We start from the raw sequence: 20,408 nt of genomic DNA on the forward strand, positions 1-20,408 counted from the left end.
GTGCTGGAGCGAAAGGAAGATTGCTGGAGACAGACCTGACATGGGAAAGCAACCAACAGCATGCTGAGGTGGAAAACCTGCTTCTCACCTGGTCCTCTCACCGTCCTCTGTTCCAGTCTCCCTGGGTCAAATTCTGCTCCAGATTGCTGCGTAAAGTGCCTGCAGCAGAAGCCCAAACTGGCCAGAGCCCAAAAGCAGAACTACTCCCCTTTTCCTCTCCACAGCCATGCCAAACCAGGGCCCAGTTTTATTAGAACACAGATTGATGAATCGAGAAACACTTTTTTTTCAGGGGAAAGGCTTCCAAAGAGATCTCCCTCTGCCCGCAGGGACTGTGCAGGCTGTGCCTTTCTGTCTAATCTCTCATTTCAGTCCTATGACTGACTAGCTGCTTCCAGGGCTGAGCAAGCTCCTCACCTTCCTTCCTGATACCACCACCATGGAGGCTCAGCCTTGAGTCTGTTTTCCACCCTGTCCCCTGGAGGAGCCCATAGTCACCCAGCAGCTCCCGATTTGCTCTAGGACTCAAACTGATGTGGTTGGTTTGCATTCACAGTCCTGTACCCAAAACCAGGATCTGGCCCATGAAGACCTCGAAGATGAAGTTCTAGAGAACAGCTGTCTCCAACCATTTCTCTTTCCTCCAACTTTCCTTTCTACTCTTGTGTATTTTTCCTACCAGACATAGCAGAGCCATGATGGTGCCTGTCAGTGCTGAGCAGTGGGGAATGTCTCAACAGTCTGTCCCCTTCCTCACCACAATGATCACACAGGAGGACATCAAGGGCCCATGCAATAACAGCACTGGCACACCACAGGTGCAGGCAGGACCTAATCCATCAGTGAAAGCAGTCACCACCTGCTGGAGAGATCCAACACTTTCCAGCAGTTTTGTTCCCTCTTTTCAGGTTTGCTCAGACATCAGGAAGATCTTTGCTGTTTTCCTTCTTAAAGAGTGCTTTTTTTCTGTACTTAGTGAGGGCACAAACATGTTGGGCTTCCTCAGAAGCTTTCAGAACTTCTCCTGTAGATGCCCAGAGGAGCTCCATGGGGACACAGCACTCCATCCTTCAGGCTCCTCCTTCCATCACAGGCAGTCTATAAATTATCTCAATCAAGAAGCATTTCCCAAAATACAGCTGCTACCTTTGCTCCTTTTTGTCTTTGAAGATTAGTCTCAGGGACCAAGGCATTGCATTTTCTCTTTAAATGCATTTTCAGTGTCTCAAAATGATTGCCATCAAATTCATCAGTACTTTCCTCACTACCTTGTGGTGCATAGCCAGATTAAGACCCAAAGAAGGATGCGATGCTTAAACAGGCAAATAAAGAGAGACAGACTCCCTTTCTCTCCAGCTGCCCAATCCCAACACTTTGGTAAGTCCAGGACACCTCTGTTTCTGAGAGGGAATTTCTGTAACAAACCTATTTGGTTTGCAGCCCCCTTTAGCTACCCTCACTTGGACATCTCAGCTCACTTGGTAAGCTCTGTTTTCAAACTCACCCCACTCCTTGGACACCTGGTTCATAACTTTGGATCCCAGCTTGGGGAAGAAAAACTTAAAACCTAGGCTGCTAACCTGAAGGTGTGTGAGAATTTTGGGTTTGACCCTGATTATGATAAATGTTCACACCCATCCCCCAGTAATGTATCACTTATTTTTTAGCCACAGGTATTTTCACTGACCCTTCTTTCTCACTCTACTGCCCTTTATCTTTCTAACACTTTACTAATGGGTTTTCTTTTCAATTCATTATACATAAAGCACATTTTTTATTCACCATGCACGCTTTGAACAGCATTGATTCATTCTCAGTTTTCTTAAGTGTTCTCTCCTTGTCCACTAACACTGTTTTTGCTTCTCAGATTCCTCCACAGCTTTCCTTCCCTAAATTAGAATCATAGAATCATAGAATAGTTAGGGTTGGAAAGGACCTCAAGATCATCTAGTTCCAACCCCCGGCGCAGGGAGGAAGGGTTGAAGCAAACATCCCAACTTTTAAGTCTCCTCTGTGATAAGACATGACCCAGAATGGCTTTTTCCCCTTTCCAACAGAAATTACACTGTCCTACCACATTTAAACTGGGTCCAATTTTCAACTGCATCTTCCGTAAGTACTTACCCCAATCCTGAATGGCAACATTTTTGCCCAGTGGGAATTAAATATCAGTTTTTGACAGTATTACCTTAAGCCTTCAGGGGTTCCCCTATCTTTCTTCCAAATCTTAATAAATCCACAGGAGAGTACCAAGCAGGGCACAGAGGCTTATCAGGTCTGGGGCCTCTGGGAACATCACATCAAATACAGCTCAGTAGTGACCAGAGTTTATTTACTTATTGACAGCAAAGAGCCCTTCAAGAAATCACTTGGTAGCATCTGTTTCATTCCCTCTGAATGAAACAGTGGATGCTGTTAATTCAGTCCAGTGGATGCTGTTAATGGTAACTTCTGCAGAGAGGTCCTCACTCAGCAAAACGCTTAAGCCCAAATGTAATATTCAGTGTGAGGATACTGTCACTTACATCCATGGCAAAAACTACATCCCTGCCTGTTGCACTAGATTGGGACTGGACAAATTCTTGTCCTACATCTGCCCTAGCAGGAATCTGGTTTAAACCCCAGGATCCTGAGACAGATCCCAGTATCAGTGTCTATTCTGTCATCTCCTTAAAACAGCAGAAAGAGGGAAAGCACAAGTACAGACAAAGGAAAACCCATTGCCTCATTCTCATTTGGGCCCTGATTCAATTGTGTGGCTGCTCCTTCCCTGCTAAGGATGAAACAGGAGCACCTAAACACTATTTCTTGATTTCAATGACCTTTTCCCCCATGTCTTCTTTCCCAGTAGCAGCAGGAACATATGCTGTAAAATAGCAAAGAGTATATATAATGTCAAACTCTGAGAAGATCAATAAGCTGCAGGTTCAGTAAAAATGAACACTCATTTTTAAGCTGAAACCTTGCTTGCCTTTGGTGCCATTGTGAAGCTGTGAAGCTATGAAGCTGAACTTGCGAGTATGATGGTCAGGATTTTATCCTGTTGCATTAAGAAAGCCATGAACAGCTGCAACTGCTTTTAAAGTGGTCACAACTACAGCTCTTCTGCTTCTGGTCAATTCAAAGTGACCTCTTCCTTATTTGATCTCCTTCAAGTGCACTGCTCTGTTGTTTCTTTCCTCCTGGAAACTAAAGAGTGAATGAAAATCTTGCTATTTGGGATGGCATTAAAAAGAAGGGAAAAAAAAAAAAGGCAAATAAAGACATTTTAATTGCATGGGATTTCTGAGTAAGTTTCAAAGTGGGGGGGGGGGAAATAGCTGTGTGCCTGGTACACAGAGAGCCCTTTCTCTTCCCCTTTGTGGCAAAGAGGAATCAATGGAATTCATACAAAAAAAGGAGGGGGGTGGGAAGAGAGATAGGAGATGTCTTGCTTGGTACCAGCAGGTCACAAGCCTCATGAGGCTCAAGCAAGGCTTGCAAGGAAGCGGCTGACTGTATCTCCATGTGTACCTTTTTGTTCCTTGCCTTGGATTTCCTGGTCACTGGCATGCTGCTTTGCCTGGCTCTCCATGGAGCTTGTAGCCTACAGGAATTTGGACAGAGTGGTACAGACATCGCCGACAGAGACTCTGATCACTGACTATCCCTTTAAATGCAGTCTCATGACTTAGTCTTTACTCCACTACCTATTAAAGGAGACAAGACGTACATAGACAGCTTCCATTCAGACACCCAGAAGGACACAGAAAGGCAAGACAATTTAACAGAGCTAACTGTGAGTAAATACAAGGCATTAGAGGTGCTCTCTAGAGCAAAGGGCATGGAGAAAGATTTGTAGGAAATTCTGAAGTGAAAGACGGTGCAGTGTGGTTTAATATATACTTACTTACATACAAATTTTGAAAGGTGAAATTCTGTAAGGAAAGCTGTTCTGTCATTTTAGCATTATTCCTTTAAATAAGGATCTAAGTGTCTCTTAATAGAACATTGACCAACGTTTGATTTCCCACCAAATTCCGAAGCAGTCATTTTGTGCTGCAAGCACTGGTTCCTTTTGTAAATATAACCTTTTTTACTGGGATAAATTTCATAGAAGGAGTAATGGTGGAGGTAGGGTCTGGGGAGGGGGAATTTGAATCCAGCCTTTAGCAAACATGGATCTAAAACCCACACTGGAGCCTCCAGTTAGACACCTGCACCTCACAAGGGGTGGCCTTCCTTCTGGGGGTGCTGGATGTCATCCCCTTTCTGCTGGGAACAGAAAGGAGCTGTGGGTGCTCAGCACCATGGAGACTGCATTAAGGTGTCCCACCATCTGTGCAGGTAGCTAACTTTAACCAAGGGGTTCTGTGTCTCCATACACTGCAATGGCCAAACCTCCTATGCGGTATAACATTCTGGAAAACTCAGCTCTTGTTAGTGAACAGAGTCATCAGCATGTCCTTACTCATTTTTTTCTTTTTATGTCCATAGTTACTGGTTAGACCTGGACAAGTATTTTAACAATGATCACTACTATTGCAAGTGATATCTTAACACTGATGGAAAGAGAAAGTTCCTCTATCAGCTCAATCTGTTGATTTTCTAAATGAATCTGTATTGTTAATTGCAGGTATGATTAGCTGGTGGAGAGTGTTCCCAGCTCGCCTTCATGTTGCCCATTTTCTTCTCTGCTTTTGTTCTGTCTGCTTCTTGCTTAACCAAAGCAAACTGCATCTCCTATGGTGAGCTGAAAGAGCTGAAGACTGAATTTGCCATCAATCTCTACCGACATGTAGCAGAGAACAGAACCAATCTGGTAGTCTCTCCAGCAAGCGTGGCTGTTTCTTTGGAGCTTCTGCAGTTTGGAGCTCAAGGAAATACCTTTATGGAGCTGCAGGAGGCTCTAGGATACAACATTCTTGGTAATGTACTGCTTATAAAAAATACTTCTTATCTTACATTTTGCCATAAATTCACAGCTTTACTAGGGAGACAGCAATTACACACATCATACTAAACTTCTGTCTTCAGTATCACTGCAAGATGTAGTTCAGGAGTGTTTTCCCCATCTTTGATAGCCGGGTACCAGCTGGAGAAAGGAAACTCAAGGGAATAGTTGACACACATGTTATCGTTCCTCTTTTCTCTTGGTCAGTACTTACTCTTTTACCAAAATACATCTAGAAAAGCTACTTGCATGAACAGCAGAATTGGTCCTGGTTTCCCAGAGTTCCACCATGTCCATTGTGTGCTGGTGTCCCTGTGTCCTCTGTGAGGAGGTGCCAGGCAGAGGACAGCTGTTTTCTCTCCAATTCCACTTATGTTTTCTCTCCCATGCCATTAACAAATTTTATGAAACCTATAGAAATTGAATTATCTTTAAGACTTTTAACCTTTTTCTGATGTTTTTACAACTGGACAAAAAGATGAAAAGTTACAAGAAGGAGACTGGCAGAGAGAGACAGATCAACAGATGGATGGTGCAGTTGCATCTTTCCCTGAAAGCAGGCTAAAATAAAACTCACAGGGAATCTGGAAGGGATATGGAAAAGGCAGATGTCTTAAAATCCAGCATTAAGTCAGCTGAATTTAAGGATGCTGTTTTCATTTTAGCTCTGGATTATCCTACCATCTCACATCACACGTCAGAAACTATTTTACATTATGGGTGCAATGTTTATGAAAAGCAGATGACTGCCTCATCTTCAAAATTTGCAGCTTACATACAAAACTTATGTATAGAGATGACACTGCTATTTCTCAGCATGAGATTTACTGTCAGTGTATGAAGACTAAAGACAAAACCTACAGCAATTTTGTTGGCCTGTGCTGTAACTGCCTTAGGCACCATTACCATTCTGTATAGCATTGATATTCAAAACCAACAGAGAGGTAAGAGCTACCTCTGGCTGATATATACAGATAAAGCTGCACGTACTGACACAAGGACAATGCATCTCTATCACGAGCAACTGACACAATGAAGTGTTGCCTATAAGACTCCTGTTTCTGTAAATTCAGCAGGGTAATTCTAAATAACATTAATTCATACAGGGATTATACCTTGCTTGACAGTTCTGGTCATCAGGGGTTCAGTTAGTGAGAAAGAATCCTAAAAATAGTATTGCACAGTGAAATTCAGGCACACATCTCCACACAAAATGCAGTGAAGTGCAGAGGTTGTTAATGACCTGCTAGCTCTTTTTTGCTGCCTTACTTCTCATGTGGCACACCATACCAAGCAGATGTTTTATATCCATTTTAGTTGTCTGTGGCACAAGCCACATGAGCTTTGGCTTTCAGTAATATTAATGCATGAATGTGAAAATAAAATAGGATGGGATCTATTGCTATTTGTTGTAATAGCACATTTCCAGCGATAGAGAAGAAAACAACTTACTTAAATGGTTTAAATCAAATAAATACAGCAAAAAGATCAAATTTCCTATCAGGTGAGTAAAACCAAATCACATACATATGCATATCTGATAAAATTCCTTTCTTCCATTAGATATTTGCATTAATGTTTCTGATGGTCTGTCTTGAACAATAATGAAGGATGTGGTTAAAAACTTAACAGGCTGAAAACAATGAAAACATTGATGGTTCATTCACTATTCATGGAGAATCCGTTCTTACATACACTTGTAATCTTTTAATGTTTGGAAGTTTTGTTCACCTTTATTCTAGTACTAATGAGAACAATATTGAAAGGGATGTTTCTGTAGACAACACAGACAAAATGACATGCTTTAAAATGCTTTCTCCTTGCTGCTTTATTTTATTGAAGGTAGAGTATTTTAAAGCAATTTTGAACTGTTCTCAAAGTAAGAGTTCAGGACTTTGGTTAGCTAAGCACTTTGATATGACTGGAGTTACAAGCTCAGGATACCATACCTCATGTTAACATCTGCTTCCAATTTACCATCTTTGATTTCTCACATCCTCCAGAGGGAGCTTGCCAAATGCTCCAGCACTAATGAAAAACACACGAGAAAAGCACTTTACACCTCAGACTGTATGAGTTTTCTTGACATCTGTTCAAGGAGTTCAATAGTTTATCCCTTAAAGAGTAATAGATCTAAATTTCAATACCAAACTTCCCATAGGTGATTAGTCTTTCTGTACATTATTGAAGGAGCACTACAGAATCATAGAATCAACTAGGCTGGAAAACACCTCTAGGATCAAGTCCAACCATTACCCCAAGACTGCTAAGTCCACCACTAAACCGTATCACCAAGGGCTTCATCTACCTGTATTTTGAACACTTCCAGGGACAGTGATTGCACCACTTCCCTGAGCAGCCTGTTCCAATGCCTGACCACCCTTTCTGTGAAGAAGTTTTCCCTGTGAGGTCAGAAAACATGCACTGGATTCTCAGGTGATAGAAACTGTTAGATGTGAAACTCTGCCTTTACCCCATCAAGAATCTGAAATGAGGCAGTCAGTCTCCTGATGACCTGGCTGGCAGTTAGAGGCTCACAGTGATGCTGCCCTTGACCTGACACTCAGCTTGGGACGCATTGGTCCAGGCAGGATGGACTTCCCTGGTTAGCTGCCCCAGGCTGCCCATGTCCCAAGCAGCAGTCCAGTCTGACTTTTTTCCCTCCAGCAGTGTCTACACCCACAGGTGTCTGGAGAAACTGGGTGATTCTTCCCTTTAATTTCATGTAGAGCCTGTAAACATTGTTCAGTCTGGATGCAAGTCTCAGGCCTCTGGAGGTCACCTCAGCATGAACCATCCCATGACAAATCATTACAGCAAGCAAAATAATTACAGACAGAAATGGCTGCTAAATCACCCTTCAGAGGAGCCTACTAGAAACTGTGTGATTTTAGAAACACAAGAGCCTCTAAGTTTGCAGGACTCGTGCTCCTGTTGGGCCCACACCTCAAGCTTGTGTCCATCACAGAAGCTACCACGGCTGAACTACCGTTAGGAACAGAAGACCGGGACATTATTCAACTATTTTCATTAGTAGAGAACAAAGTAGAGAATTCATTACTGAGTTTTGAATGACACTGAGCTCATAATTGCTACAAGCATTTTGGAAGACGAGAACAGAATTTTAGAGGATCCTTGAAAATCAGAGTGATTTTCACATGAAGTGAATAGGACAAGTGCAAAATTCTGCATTTAAAGGGAATAATCAGTGTCCAAATAAGGGAACAATGGGCCAAAGAAGAGTGTTTTAAGGAAAGGATCTGAGGGTTCCTAGGAATTAAAAACAAATTGAATTAATGGGAAATATAATTGTACTTAAAAAAAAAAAAAAACCAAACAAACCAAAAAAACAAACAAACCAGCAGATACTGTTGGGGTTCATATAAAAAGAAGAGTTGCTTGTAACACACATGAAGCAACCTGTCATCTCTATCTGGCACTACCAGGGCTCACCTGCAATAACAGGCTAGTTCAGGATGCCATCCTTCAAGAAACACAACAACACATCAGAGCCAAGGGTAGCAGAGACAGACCTGGGGCAGTCAGGGAGGTGCCTTTCCTGGGATAGGTGGCATTGATAACGGCAGGAAGAGGAGATGGCAGTATTGTGGCATTGGCAGCTCAGCCGGTCACAGTCAGAGGTGCTAGACCTAGCTAATCACAGAATCATGGAATCATAGAATAGTTAGGGTTGGAAAGGACCTGAAGATCATCTAGTTCCAACCCCCCTGCCATGGGCAGGGACACCTCACACTAAACCATCCCACCCAAGGCTTCATCCAACATGGCCTTGAACACTGCCAGGGATGGAGCATTCACAACTTCCCTGGGCAACCCATTCCAGTGTCTCACCAGCCTCACAGTAAAGAACTTCCTTATATCCAATCTAAACTTCCCCCATTTAAGTTTTTACCTGTTACCCCTTGTCCTGTCACTACAGTCACTAATGAAGAGTCCCTCCCCAGCATCCCTACAGGCTCCCTTCAGATACTGGAAGGCTGCTATGAAGTCTCCATGCAGCCTTCTCTTCTCTAGGTTGAACTTCCTCAGCCTATCTTCATACGGGAGGTGCTCCAGTCCCCTGATCATCCTCGTGGCCCTCCTCTGGACTTGTTCCAGCAGTTCCATGTCCTTTTTATGTTGAGGACACCAGAACTGCACACAATACTCCAAGTGAGGTCTCACAAGAGCAGAGTAGAGGAGCAGGATCACCTCCTTCGACCTGCTGGTCACGCTCCTTTTGATGCAGCCCAGGATACGGTTGGCTTTCTGGGCTGCGAGTGCACACTGAAGCCGGCTCATGTTCATTTTCTCATCGACCAGCACCCCCAAGTCCTTCTCCACAGGGCTGCTCTGAATCTCTTCTCTGCCCAACCTGTAGCTGTGCCTGGGATTGCTCCGACCCAGGTGTAGGACCTTGCACTTGTCATGGTTGAACTTCATGAGGTTTGCATCAGCCCACCTCACAAGCGTGCCAAGGTCCCTCTGGATGGCATCCCTTCCCTCCAGCGTATCAACCGGACCACACAGCTTGGTGTCATCGGCAAACTTGCTGAGGGTGCACTCAATCCCACTGTCCATGGCAGCGATGAAGATGTTGAACAAGACCGCTCCCAACACCGATCCCTGAGGGACACCATTCGTTACTGGTCTCAAGCCGGACATTGAGCCATTGACCACAACTCTTTGCATGCGGCCATCCAGCCAGTTCTTTATCCACCGAGTGTAATGGGAGCTCAGAGAGTGCCCAAGAAAAGATTATGTACCTTATGCATTGTAAAAGCTGTGTTTGCATGGAAGTGTGAGCCTGATGTGAAATCAGCCACTTGACATAGTCCATTAGAGTGATTTCTGCAGCAACATAAAGTGTGCTTTCCTATGCCCAGCGCATCACCATCCTTGAAAGCAGCACTTGACAGTAATACCCCATAAAGTCAAGGGTGCTTCAGCTGTGACAGTGATTTAACTTTCAGAGGAGCATCATCAGTGCTGCGTCAGCATCAGCACTGGAGTTTGGAGCTGGAGAGAGCTGTGCAATCTCTGCTTTCCTTAACCTCAACATGATAATTTCATTTTTTCCCTCTCTCTTGCCTGGCAGATCAAAGTGTGCAGGAGTTCTTACATGCAATGTACAAAGGAGTGACAGATTCCAGCCAAGGCATGGTGGTTCAGCTGGCATGTTCCTTCTTTGTGGACGCCAGAGTGCAGCTCTCACCCCATTTTGTTGCACATGCTGTGCACTGGGCAAACAGCAGCCTGCAGCAAACCGACTTCACTGACCCAAACAGAAGCACAGCCCAAATACAGGATTCCATCACTGGTAACCTTGGAGGTAACGTAACAACCCATGAGAATGACTGCACATGAATAGAATCTAAAATGAAAATAAAGAGAGAAATTGCATTTAACCAAGTATGAAGTATTTTTGCCACACTGTATTCTCCAAACCAAGGCTGAGAGCCAGGAATATCCATAATGCTGATTTCTAACATGAAGAGCTGAAATAGTCTGAATCTGAGAGTATACATTTGCAGTATCCAGCTGGTAACCTCTTGACCTTGCTCCTCTAATTTTTAACATGGCAATCCTTCGTAGTGTTTCCAGTTTTAATGAGGAGCAGCCCTATTCCCCAGGGACTGAGTCTGCTCCATTGAATGCTTTCATGCTGCTGTGGGGAACGTGCAGGTCCATAAGCTTGGCAGTCACTCTCGGAGTTGAGGAAGCCAAAATGCGAACTAAAAAGAATTTACTTTCCACAAGCAAGGAAAGTAATGAAATTAAATTCTGTGTTCATGAAAAAAATAATTGAAAAAGCAAGTCCTTAGAAGCCGCAAAGCAAATCAATCCCTGATTTACCCCATCAGCTTAAGTTACGTGAGTGTTAATTTGGGGATGTTAAACATACATATTAAAGCTACTATTAAAATAAGAATTCTATCCTTCTCATATGAACTGTAATAAGTGATACAGCTTCATGGTAGAAAAGTATTGCTCTAGAAGCAGGTATTAAAACGGGAGTTCATACTGTGGTGCTCACCTACATATCACTGAATTAAAAGTGGATTGCACTGTCAAAAATTGCTGAGATACCCCAAGCAGGATCATTTGAACTGGCAAGTGAATAGGAGAAGGGAAGAATTAGGATATAAGCTTCAGTTGACTTAGTTACCTTGTAAAGTGGCCTGTCATCATGAATCCATTTCATGAGAGTTTTCTGGTGCTGACGATAAACTATTCCCAAGATATGGGCGCATTTCAGCTAGAAAACCAGTTAGGGCCAGGTCATGATGCTGAGCAGCGAGCTGCTGTCATCTGTGCTGTTCAGTGAGTAGCATAGTCCTGGCATAACTTTGGCCCTCAACACTGACCAACTCAAGCTGGGGAGAGCATGGATCAACAGAAAACCCCAATGAAGTGCATGTACAGTTGGGGGGGGTGGGGGGGTGGTTAACAGTGCCTTTGTGAATTGTGCCTCTTGCCCTTAGGGATGAAGAGCAGTCCCAACTTGCTTTATTTACTCACACAGACTCGGCCTTCAGGCCTCGGTGAGTAGGATGGCATGTGTCCCCCTGCCCATCTCTTTTCCATGCAGATGGGGATGTGTGCAGCATGAGCTTGGACAGCGCTGGGCTGCCACTCAGCCAGGTCGCCTTGGTGAGCACCATGTACTTCAAAAGCATGTGGCGAAAGAAGTTTTCCTTTATGGATACCCAGATGTTGTCTTTTACCACGGCAGAGGGCTCAACACTGAAAGTGCCCACAATGCATCACACAGCTGAAGTTAACTACGGTAACTGTCCTTAATCCAGATTTGCTCTATTGTATGACATAGAAGTTGTATTTATTTAATTTCCACAGGTACCACACTAAGATGTATTACTTTCCCAGCTTGGAAAGGTAAGAAATTTCCTGCCCCCTTAGCTTTATCACTGTTTGTTCATTGAGTGTGTAAGCCCCGGAGAGAGGATAGCATCATTGCACTGCACTGCACACCCATCCCTCCTGTCTCTGGTCACAGCCTGCCCCTAAGGCTTTAGGGTAAAATCAGAGATCTTTAGGGCCAAATTATGCAACAAAGCAGAGAGAAAGTTTTATGGACCTTATATCAAATCAGTGGATTATCTCAGCACAGGCTTAAACCAGTATAAACATAGGCCAAACTTTCATTTATATAATATGTGAATACAGTGTTGGCTCCTTTCAAAGGCTTGGAGTATGTGGGTTGCTGACAGAAGGACTCAGGTTGTAGGCTTAATTTCCTACCACCAGAAATTCATCCATTTAGCCCTACAATCTCTTTCAAACTGTAAAAAGCTCCTTTCCCTTCTACCCTAGATTTCAGAACTGTACTTGGGTAAAAACCTTCCTAATTCTAAATCTAACTTTTTCAAGACCAATTTATATCTCTTAGCATTGTGCCAGCTTTATCCCTTCAGCTTCCATATTTACTCCTAAATGCATTTACAAGTCACCAAGCTGCCTCTCAATTTCCTGTTAGCTAAGCTGAAGATGCCGAGCTCTTCAGATACTCCAATTCTCTACTAGTTCTTTTCTGCACTTTACCAATTTAATCTTTCTTGAAAACTAATTACTCGCATTCCATAATGCTTTCAATGAGCCCATATACATGCTCAATAAAATGCTCTTAGTATTTCTATGACTTACTAAAAATACCTTAAACAATGCACTACAGAATCAGTTCAAGATGGTAACTCAGGGTTGACCCCACCTGAGCCTTTTTGCTTTCTCCATTTTTTTTTTCCAGCTGATGAGTCCAAGGTAAATCAAGGTGAGAGAAATCTCCATAGGTACACACCTGATATTTCAATTTATCTCACTTTTTATTGCTTTCTGTGACTTGATTATCCTTGATAAAAGGCATCATTTAAAATTTGCTGATTGTCAGATTTGATAGGGCCAGTTCAGTTTTTGCCACTAGAAATGCTAGAAGCATGTCTAACAAGTCAGTTTGAAATTAATACAAACGGCTGGCCCAGTACAACAATGGAGAGGCATGAGATAATTTTCTTTCATTATTAAATGAAAACAGCTGTCTCCCATCAGGATCCAGAACACAGAGCAAGAAAGATTAGCAATGACTTGTTATTGATAGCAGCATTTACAACATTGCTTATCCCTTTAACATGGCCATGCAGAACAAATCAGCCTGGGGACAATTAACACTGCTCTAAGAAAATGTCAACATTACTGTTTAAACATGCCTATTACTATTTACACATGCAGTGTACTGCAGCTACTTTACATATTCTTTTTTTCCCAGGCAATTTATCAACTATATTTGAATACTGATTTAGAATATATATAATCCTTATGGGATGCTCAAAATTAGTTCAAGTAAGGAACGCTAAATGTTTTGACTCAGTCATCTCAAGCCTTTGATTTTCTTTCTAATTAACAAATAAGGGATGAAGCATCCACGATTTCTCTGGGATATCTGTATCTATCTCTCTATATACAGGTATTTCACACAATCAGCTCTGTTCAGATGAGCCACTGTTGTGAGTTAATAGCAACTTGAGCTAGCTGCTAATGCGCTAGAGACAACCTCTTACACCCCATCACTGCAGTCCTGAACTGTCTCCTTACCCAGGCCTAGGTTGTGAGGTTTGGGGTTTTTTACCCACCTGAATGATGAATTAAAGATCTATATTTTCCCACCCACAGGCCAGTTCGAGACAGCAGCTCTGGAAGCTTTCAGCATGGTTGAATTACCCTACCTGGGGGAGAAACTCAGCATGTTCCTAGTGCTTCCCAGCCACAGAACATCTTTGTCCCAGATTGAGTCACACCTTTCTGCCAAAAACATAACCATTTGGGCCAGCAGCTTAAAAAGAACAAAGATGGACATTTTTCTACCTAGGTAAGCAATGTCAGTACTCCAAGGCGGCTTCACTACTTCAGTTGTCAGAATTCTGTGTGATAGCACTGATACAAGCAGTGTACGAGGCAAAATGAAATGAGGTGCTTTTGATTTTGTTATTCATCACATGATCAGAAAACCTCCAACCCTTTCTTAAGCCATGAAGAGATGAGCTAGGAATGCCAAAATTTTCTGGTTTGTTCTGCACTGTTTCCGACACCAAGTATTTCAGTTGATCCTACAGATTTCACTTAAAATTTGTTTGGGGTATAACAATCCTTTAAGAATCTACAAAGAGAGAAATGTTCCTGACTCTTTCCCACACTCCATTTTTCACTTTGCTTAAGGAAGAATAAATAGATAACCTTTAAGAAAACACAATTGCTTATTTTTACAACTTGTTAGCATACTACGGAAGTACCCTACAAAGAACTTGGGGGCCCCCCACCAGTCATATCCATTTTTCTGTCCACAAAGAAAATTGTGCACAGAAGTTTCAGCCATCAGTTTTCTGTCTTAGTCATTTGCTGCTGCTAGAAAATGCACATATCCTGGAGGTATTTTCTATCATCTATTCAAATGAAATCGCATAGCAGGAGGCATCTGATGCAGGAAGCCCTTTTGTGGCTGTACCTATTGTACAGATCAGCATGGAAGGGCTTCATTATACATCTCACAATGCATTCCTCGTGTTAATGAGGCACTGAAAAACAATTTGTACATTAATTTCTTTTTTTTCTACAAGCCAATCTTTGGCAAATGTTTCAAAGGGCCCTTTGCTACAGCCAGAAAGATTGTTAACAAGAAGACACCTGGGGAAATGCAGAGTTCCTGTGTCAAGAACACTGAGAGGCAGTCTGATTGCAATAGATGAAGGCAAGGGATTCCTTCTGTTATTGTCTTCAGGTTAAGATGACTTGCTTTTCTGCAAAGTACACTTACCAGACAGAATGCATTGGGCTCATACCGAAATAGATAAAATGCAAAGGCTTGCAATAAAATGCATCTATTCCGCCTTTTAGCTCTATGAAACTGCAAATCATGTATTCAAATAAAATCTATTAATTTCAGGTTCAGTATCCAAAGCCTTTTTGATCTAAAGACAGTTTTTTCTGCCTTGGGAATCAGAGATGCATTTGATCCCATCACTGCTAATTTTAAAGGCATTTCAGGTAAGAGGCTTGACTGAATAAAAATGATTGCTGACCCCATAGTTGTAGAGTATGATCCAGTAGACCTGAGCCTTCAGAGCTGATTGCACTACTTCTTCTGCTAAACAGTAAAACACAATTCACACTCAGCTGTTCTACTTTTTACACTATCTGTCCAGCACCATCAGGTTATGATGCAGTTGCTGCTGTTCCAGCAAAATGCTAAGGGACTGGAATCCTTTGGTTTAGCCAACCTTTAGGGAAGTTCAGGTTCAGCCATTGAATTAGTTGCCTGGGTGAAATACCTAACAGTTATGTGATCCTTAGATTCTGCAGAAAAAAAGGTAACAGCATTCTGAATTTTAATAAATAGAATCATAGAATCACAGACTGGTTTGGGTTGGAAAGGACCTTAAGATCACCTAGTTCCAACTCCTGTGCCATGGGCAGGGACACTTTCCACTAGGCCAAGTTGCTCAAAGGCCCATCCAACCTGGCCTTAAACACTGCCAGGGATGGGGCAGACACAGCTTCCTTGGGAAACCTATTCCAGTGCCAAATTAATTTAAATTTACTTATTTAAATGAATGTGTTTGCACTGAAATTCAGAAAATAACTATAAATATCCATTTCTGGGTTTTGCTTTGGTTTTTTTGTTTGGTTGGTTTTGTTGGTATTTTTCTGCAGAGCAAGATAATCTTTATATTTCAGAAGCTATTCACAAAGCACAGATTGAAATAACAGAAGATGGTACAAAGGCATCAGGAGCTACAGGTAAATTAAATATACAGACTGTACTTCTCACTTCAGGGGCTTATAACTACAGAAAAAAACTACTAGTCTTACTTACTTACTTATTAAGGCATAGAAGCATTTAAATGTATTCCTACCTAAATTTAAACTTTTATATTTAACACACTTCTATTTTGCCTTTGCAATTGCTCATAAGAACTCTTAAATACTTGATCTCAGACCAACACTAAAGACTCAAGAGAAATCCAGCTTTATCAGCCCACAAAAAATCCAGTTTGAGAAAATAAAACACTTATTTTTCTGTCAGTTAAATCTGTTTGCTCAGATTATAAAAGAAAAAAATGAAAAAAGGTTACTAACATTTTATCTATAGCTCCTGAACTGTTACAAGCTTTGTATTTTGAAGCTGATCTCTTTGATAGCATTAAAGGCAATGATAGGAAAGTTTTGTCTCCTTGAAGGCAGGCTTCTCTCTTACTTTGCAGAGTGACCTTCATGTGCAGTAGCTTCTGCTAACAGCTCATATCCACGTGAACAGGTGGGGCTGGCTGAGTGGGGAAATCCAGAGTGAAATCTCAGCTATGGACTACAGAGCCAATAAATGACTCTCACAAGCTGAATGGCGTCTCAACAGAAATTCTCCAGTATAATTTACATAAAACTAAAATTAATGAGCTGTGCAATCCCCATTTTTCTTCTGTTTTTGGTCACATGAGCCTTATCGAGGAAAGCTCCTTCTTCTTTGTTGCCCTTTTGGAAACCTCAGATGCTCCAGAGCTGCTGCAAGTCCATGTGAAAGGCAATGGCAGCCCTAGACCCCTGTGTAGTTTATGCAGGCATTACTGTTGCTTGCTTGCTTCCCTTGAGAGGCTGAACATGTTTCTCAAGCTGTTCAAACACCAGCACAGCAGAAGGGTGATAGTTAACCACATCTTGCCTTTGCTTCCCTGGTCTGTGTCAACTGTAGATGTATGCCACATGCACATTGCGAACACTGGTGGCCCTTGACTGCAGATCAGGGCAAGAGCTGGGACTCTCCCATTTCTTTTCCTTTCTTTCAGGCGGAAATCCAAGAGGCAGCATCAGTTGGGGCTGTGGTAACAACAAAAATTATATTACTTTTCCAAAGCCAGACAGACTCACTTCAACAACACACACACAAATCACCTGCACATTGCCTCACAACGCTTACCTTGATCATTCACCCAGACCAATTTCGCTGCTGGATAAAATTGTTTTATTCTTAAAGCAGAGGAGCAAAACTCAAATTACCAAACATCAGAGCTTGAGGGCACTGTACAGAAGATGGAAAGAAAACAGACACATTTTACTAACGTTTTCTGTGTTGCATTACAGCAATGGTGTTACTAAAAAGATCTCGAACGCCTATTTTCAAGGCAGACCGACCTTTCACATTTTTCCTGAGAGAAGCTAATACAGGTATGCATGCTCTGTGTTTCAGTAGCAGAATCCTTCATGAGTAGAACCAAAAGCAATTAACAAGTTCTTTGTAAATAGCACATCATTTTCAGTCCAGGAAACTTCAGCAACTATGGAAACAGTAGCTTTAGGGACTTTAAAGCATGGGGAACACAGTTTAAAAAGAATGCATGACAGTCATAGAAGTCAGGGAAGCCAGGTTAGCCTCTCTTATCTATATGCAGTACATACTAAAACAGTTTTTTACTACAAATATAAGGCCTAGAAAGATCTTACAGATCTTGAGTTGCTGCAGTGGGTCCAGAGAAGAGCAACGAGGCTGGTGAAGGATCTTGGAGCACAAATCCCCAGGCTAGGGCACCTGGGGTTGTTTAGTCTGGAAAAGAGAAGGCTCAGGGGGAACCCTGTTGCTTTCTAAAACTATCTGAAAGGAGGTTGTAGTGAGGTAGGGGTCGGTCTCTTCTCCCACATAACAAGTGATAGAACAAGAGGTAACGGCCTCAAACTGTCAGGCAAGGTTTAGATTGGATATTAGGAACAACTTGTTCACCGAGAGAGTAGTCAGGCACTGGAACAGGCTGCCCAGGGAAGTGGTGGAATCACCATCCCTGAAAGCATCCAAAAAACATGTAGATGAAGCCCTCAGTGATACGGTTTAGTGGTGGACTTGGCAGCCCTGGGGTAAGAGTTGGACTTGATCTTAAAGACTTTTTCCAGCCTAGTTGATTTTATGATTAAATGCCATAGGATTAGAGACTGACCTCCACAGGGCAATTCAAATTACAAATGGGCTAGATCAGCTGGATTAATATCTGAAGAAAGAAATCCTTTCCTATAAATAAAACTTATTCATGCACATACAGATGGCACAGAGCAAACAGACTTCTGCCTGTAGGCACAAAGACCTGAAACACCCTATATTAATTCCTACCTTAGCAGTTTCTAGGGGGATAACTCAGAAATTCTGAAGACCAACAATCTTTTGCCTAGCTACAGCTCACAAAAATGCAGAAACGAGTTTCTCTTCCCTCATATTTTGAAAATCAACAGCTTAGAGGAAACAGTTTTACACATCTCGACCCTTCACTACTTGGCATCCTCATGAGCATTTAGGTTATCAAAAGCCATGGGTATTCACTTTATGTCATCAGGTAACTTGGCTCTGCAAAAAGCTTAACTTGTATCTTCACTTCTGCAAAGAAATGACAAAAAAAAAAAACAAAAAAAAAAAAAAAAAAAACAAAGAAGAAAAAACCAAACTATATTTCTTTTGCATCTTACAACTTTTTCTGGCAAATGAACTTCCCCAGCCCCAAAACAAGACCAAGAAAAACTCCAATCCAAACGGAAGTGCAGAATACATCTGAACAAGTGAAACATCACAGCACTCCCTTGCTTCAGTATGAGATGTACAGTCTAATTTCAAATATCCTATCATACAGGTTACTCCAGAATCTCTGCCAAAGGAAAACACTATATAGCTCATTAGCAATAATAAAGGAGAACTGCATTATTGCACCATTTAGCAGGGGCTTGCTCCTCCAGAGTATCACACCACCTCCAACAGCTCTTACCATTCTTAGCAATGCAGTAAATTTGCACCTGAAGTATTTTCCTAAAAATCTTTCAAAACCACCAAGTTTCTTTTGTAACTGGGGTAATATCCACTTAGATTTTCAGGGAAGATACAGACATTTATAGCACTCAGTAAGACACTGGGGCCTGTCAAGAAGACCAAAGAGAATCATTTTTCACTTCCAAGCAACACCCACTGTTCTCTCGGTCAGTGAGTACCTGTGTATGCAACACTGCTTTAAAAACCTGGATCTTACATTTTAAAAGAGATGCGTTTGCATTCTGTTCAAGAGAAAAACACTACTTTGGTGTTTCAAATACACTTTTGGTGATCACTGTCATTCAATGAATAGAAGTACTTTTACTTGGCAAGTACAGAATTTTAAAAAAGGCACTAAAAGCTTATCTATGAAACCAAAGCCACAGACTGTTCAGGATTAAGAACAAATGGATTTCGATAAATAAAATTTCTCACTTTACAGTGTATTTTTATATATAAAAAGGAAATCAGAATGTAAAATAGGATTTTTATATGATGCATAACTTTTCATCAACTCAAAATCAAAAGTACATTTCTGATATTTAAGTATTCTAATGCAAAAAGTGAAACTGAAAACATTCAGTCATTTTGTTTGTTCAGACTTAGTGACTGAAGTTGTTTGGATATGAAAAGGGGAAAAGGGTAAATAAGATCAGCTTGTAATAGACTTTATTAACTTAGAGGCACTTAAAACTTACTATCCCCATAAATTTAACAATGAATCTTCATTTAAGGCCAAAAGTCTTCACTGCATCAGTCTTCTAGTAATAGCAGAAATATATTTTCTAAGACTTAAAATAGCATTGTTCTGCCCAAAATAATAGAAAAAATGGGGGTAGGGGGTGTTAATCTGAATTTGGGGTTTGAACACATTTCCTTTGAAGGATAGGCAAGGGAACAGCAATACAAGCAACTGAACCACAGATGCAATTAGTCTGAAACGGTGATTTGATTCAAGGGGTTATAATAACCTCTTCTGAAACTACAGTATCAACACAACGGAATGAAACTAGGCTGTTTTGCTCAGTTCAGAAGCAATTCCTTAGGCAATGGTTTGAGTAAGTCGCACGGTTTTGGCAAATTTCTGATTTGGGCTACCAATATTTGGAAAAACCTTTTAGTTTTTTAATACAGAAATGTTCAAATCATTCTAACGCAAGCATCAATTGCGGTTGATTTTTCCATACAAGGAATGCATGATCACAAATCTGCTAGTTCCATGTTTAATTTATGTATTTAAACTGTACTACACTTTAAAAATGCGGTCCCAAACTGAAATAATGTTAATATGGTTTTCATTTACAGGTTCAGTACTCTTTATAGGAAGAGTTACAAATCCTTCATAACAAACACTAGGCAAAGATACTGTCTTCTGTTCCTCATATGGTGCGCTTTCCTTCAATGAAATTAAAGGCTATATTACATGTATTTATTAAAACACTGGTTTAAACATTATAACTTTTTCAAGAATAAGCAAACTTTATTTCCTGTTCTAAAGTAAAAAAATTCAGAATAAAATTGAAATTAAAGCCTGGTCCCAGACTCAGCTATAACCAGCTGAGACAGTAAGGTAACCAGCAAATAGCAAAATGCTGTGAAAAGGAAATCAAGTTCAGAGGCTATTTCAAGACTGAC

The 20,408-nt window shown here is 41.4% G+C and overlaps 1 protein-coding gene across 1 annotated transcript; it reads left to right on the forward strand.

Annotated features, from left to right (window-relative positions):
* Positions 1-4,654: 4,654 nt before the first annotated feature.
* Positions 4,655-20,119, forward strand: SERPINE3 (serpin family E member 3). Its single transcript, XM_065675835.1, has 8 exons — positions 4,655-4,907; positions 10,032-10,265; positions 11,526-11,723; positions 13,619-13,814; positions 14,886-14,986; positions 15,653-15,739; positions 17,075-17,158; positions 20,079-20,119. The coding sequence occupies exons 1-8, from the start codon at positions 4,655-4,657 to the stop codon at positions 20,117-20,119; spliced, it is 1,194 nt and encodes a 397-aa protein (XP_065531907.1).
* The last annotated feature ends 289 nt before the right edge of the window (positions 20,120-20,408 follow it).

This window comes from Lathamus discolor, chromosome 4 (assembly GCF_037157495.1).
Source record: "Lathamus discolor isolate bLatDis1 chromosome 4, bLatDis1.hap1, whole genome shotgun sequence".
Lineage (NCBI taxonomy): Eukaryota > Metazoa > Chordata > Aves > Psittaciformes > Psittacidae > Lathamus > Lathamus discolor.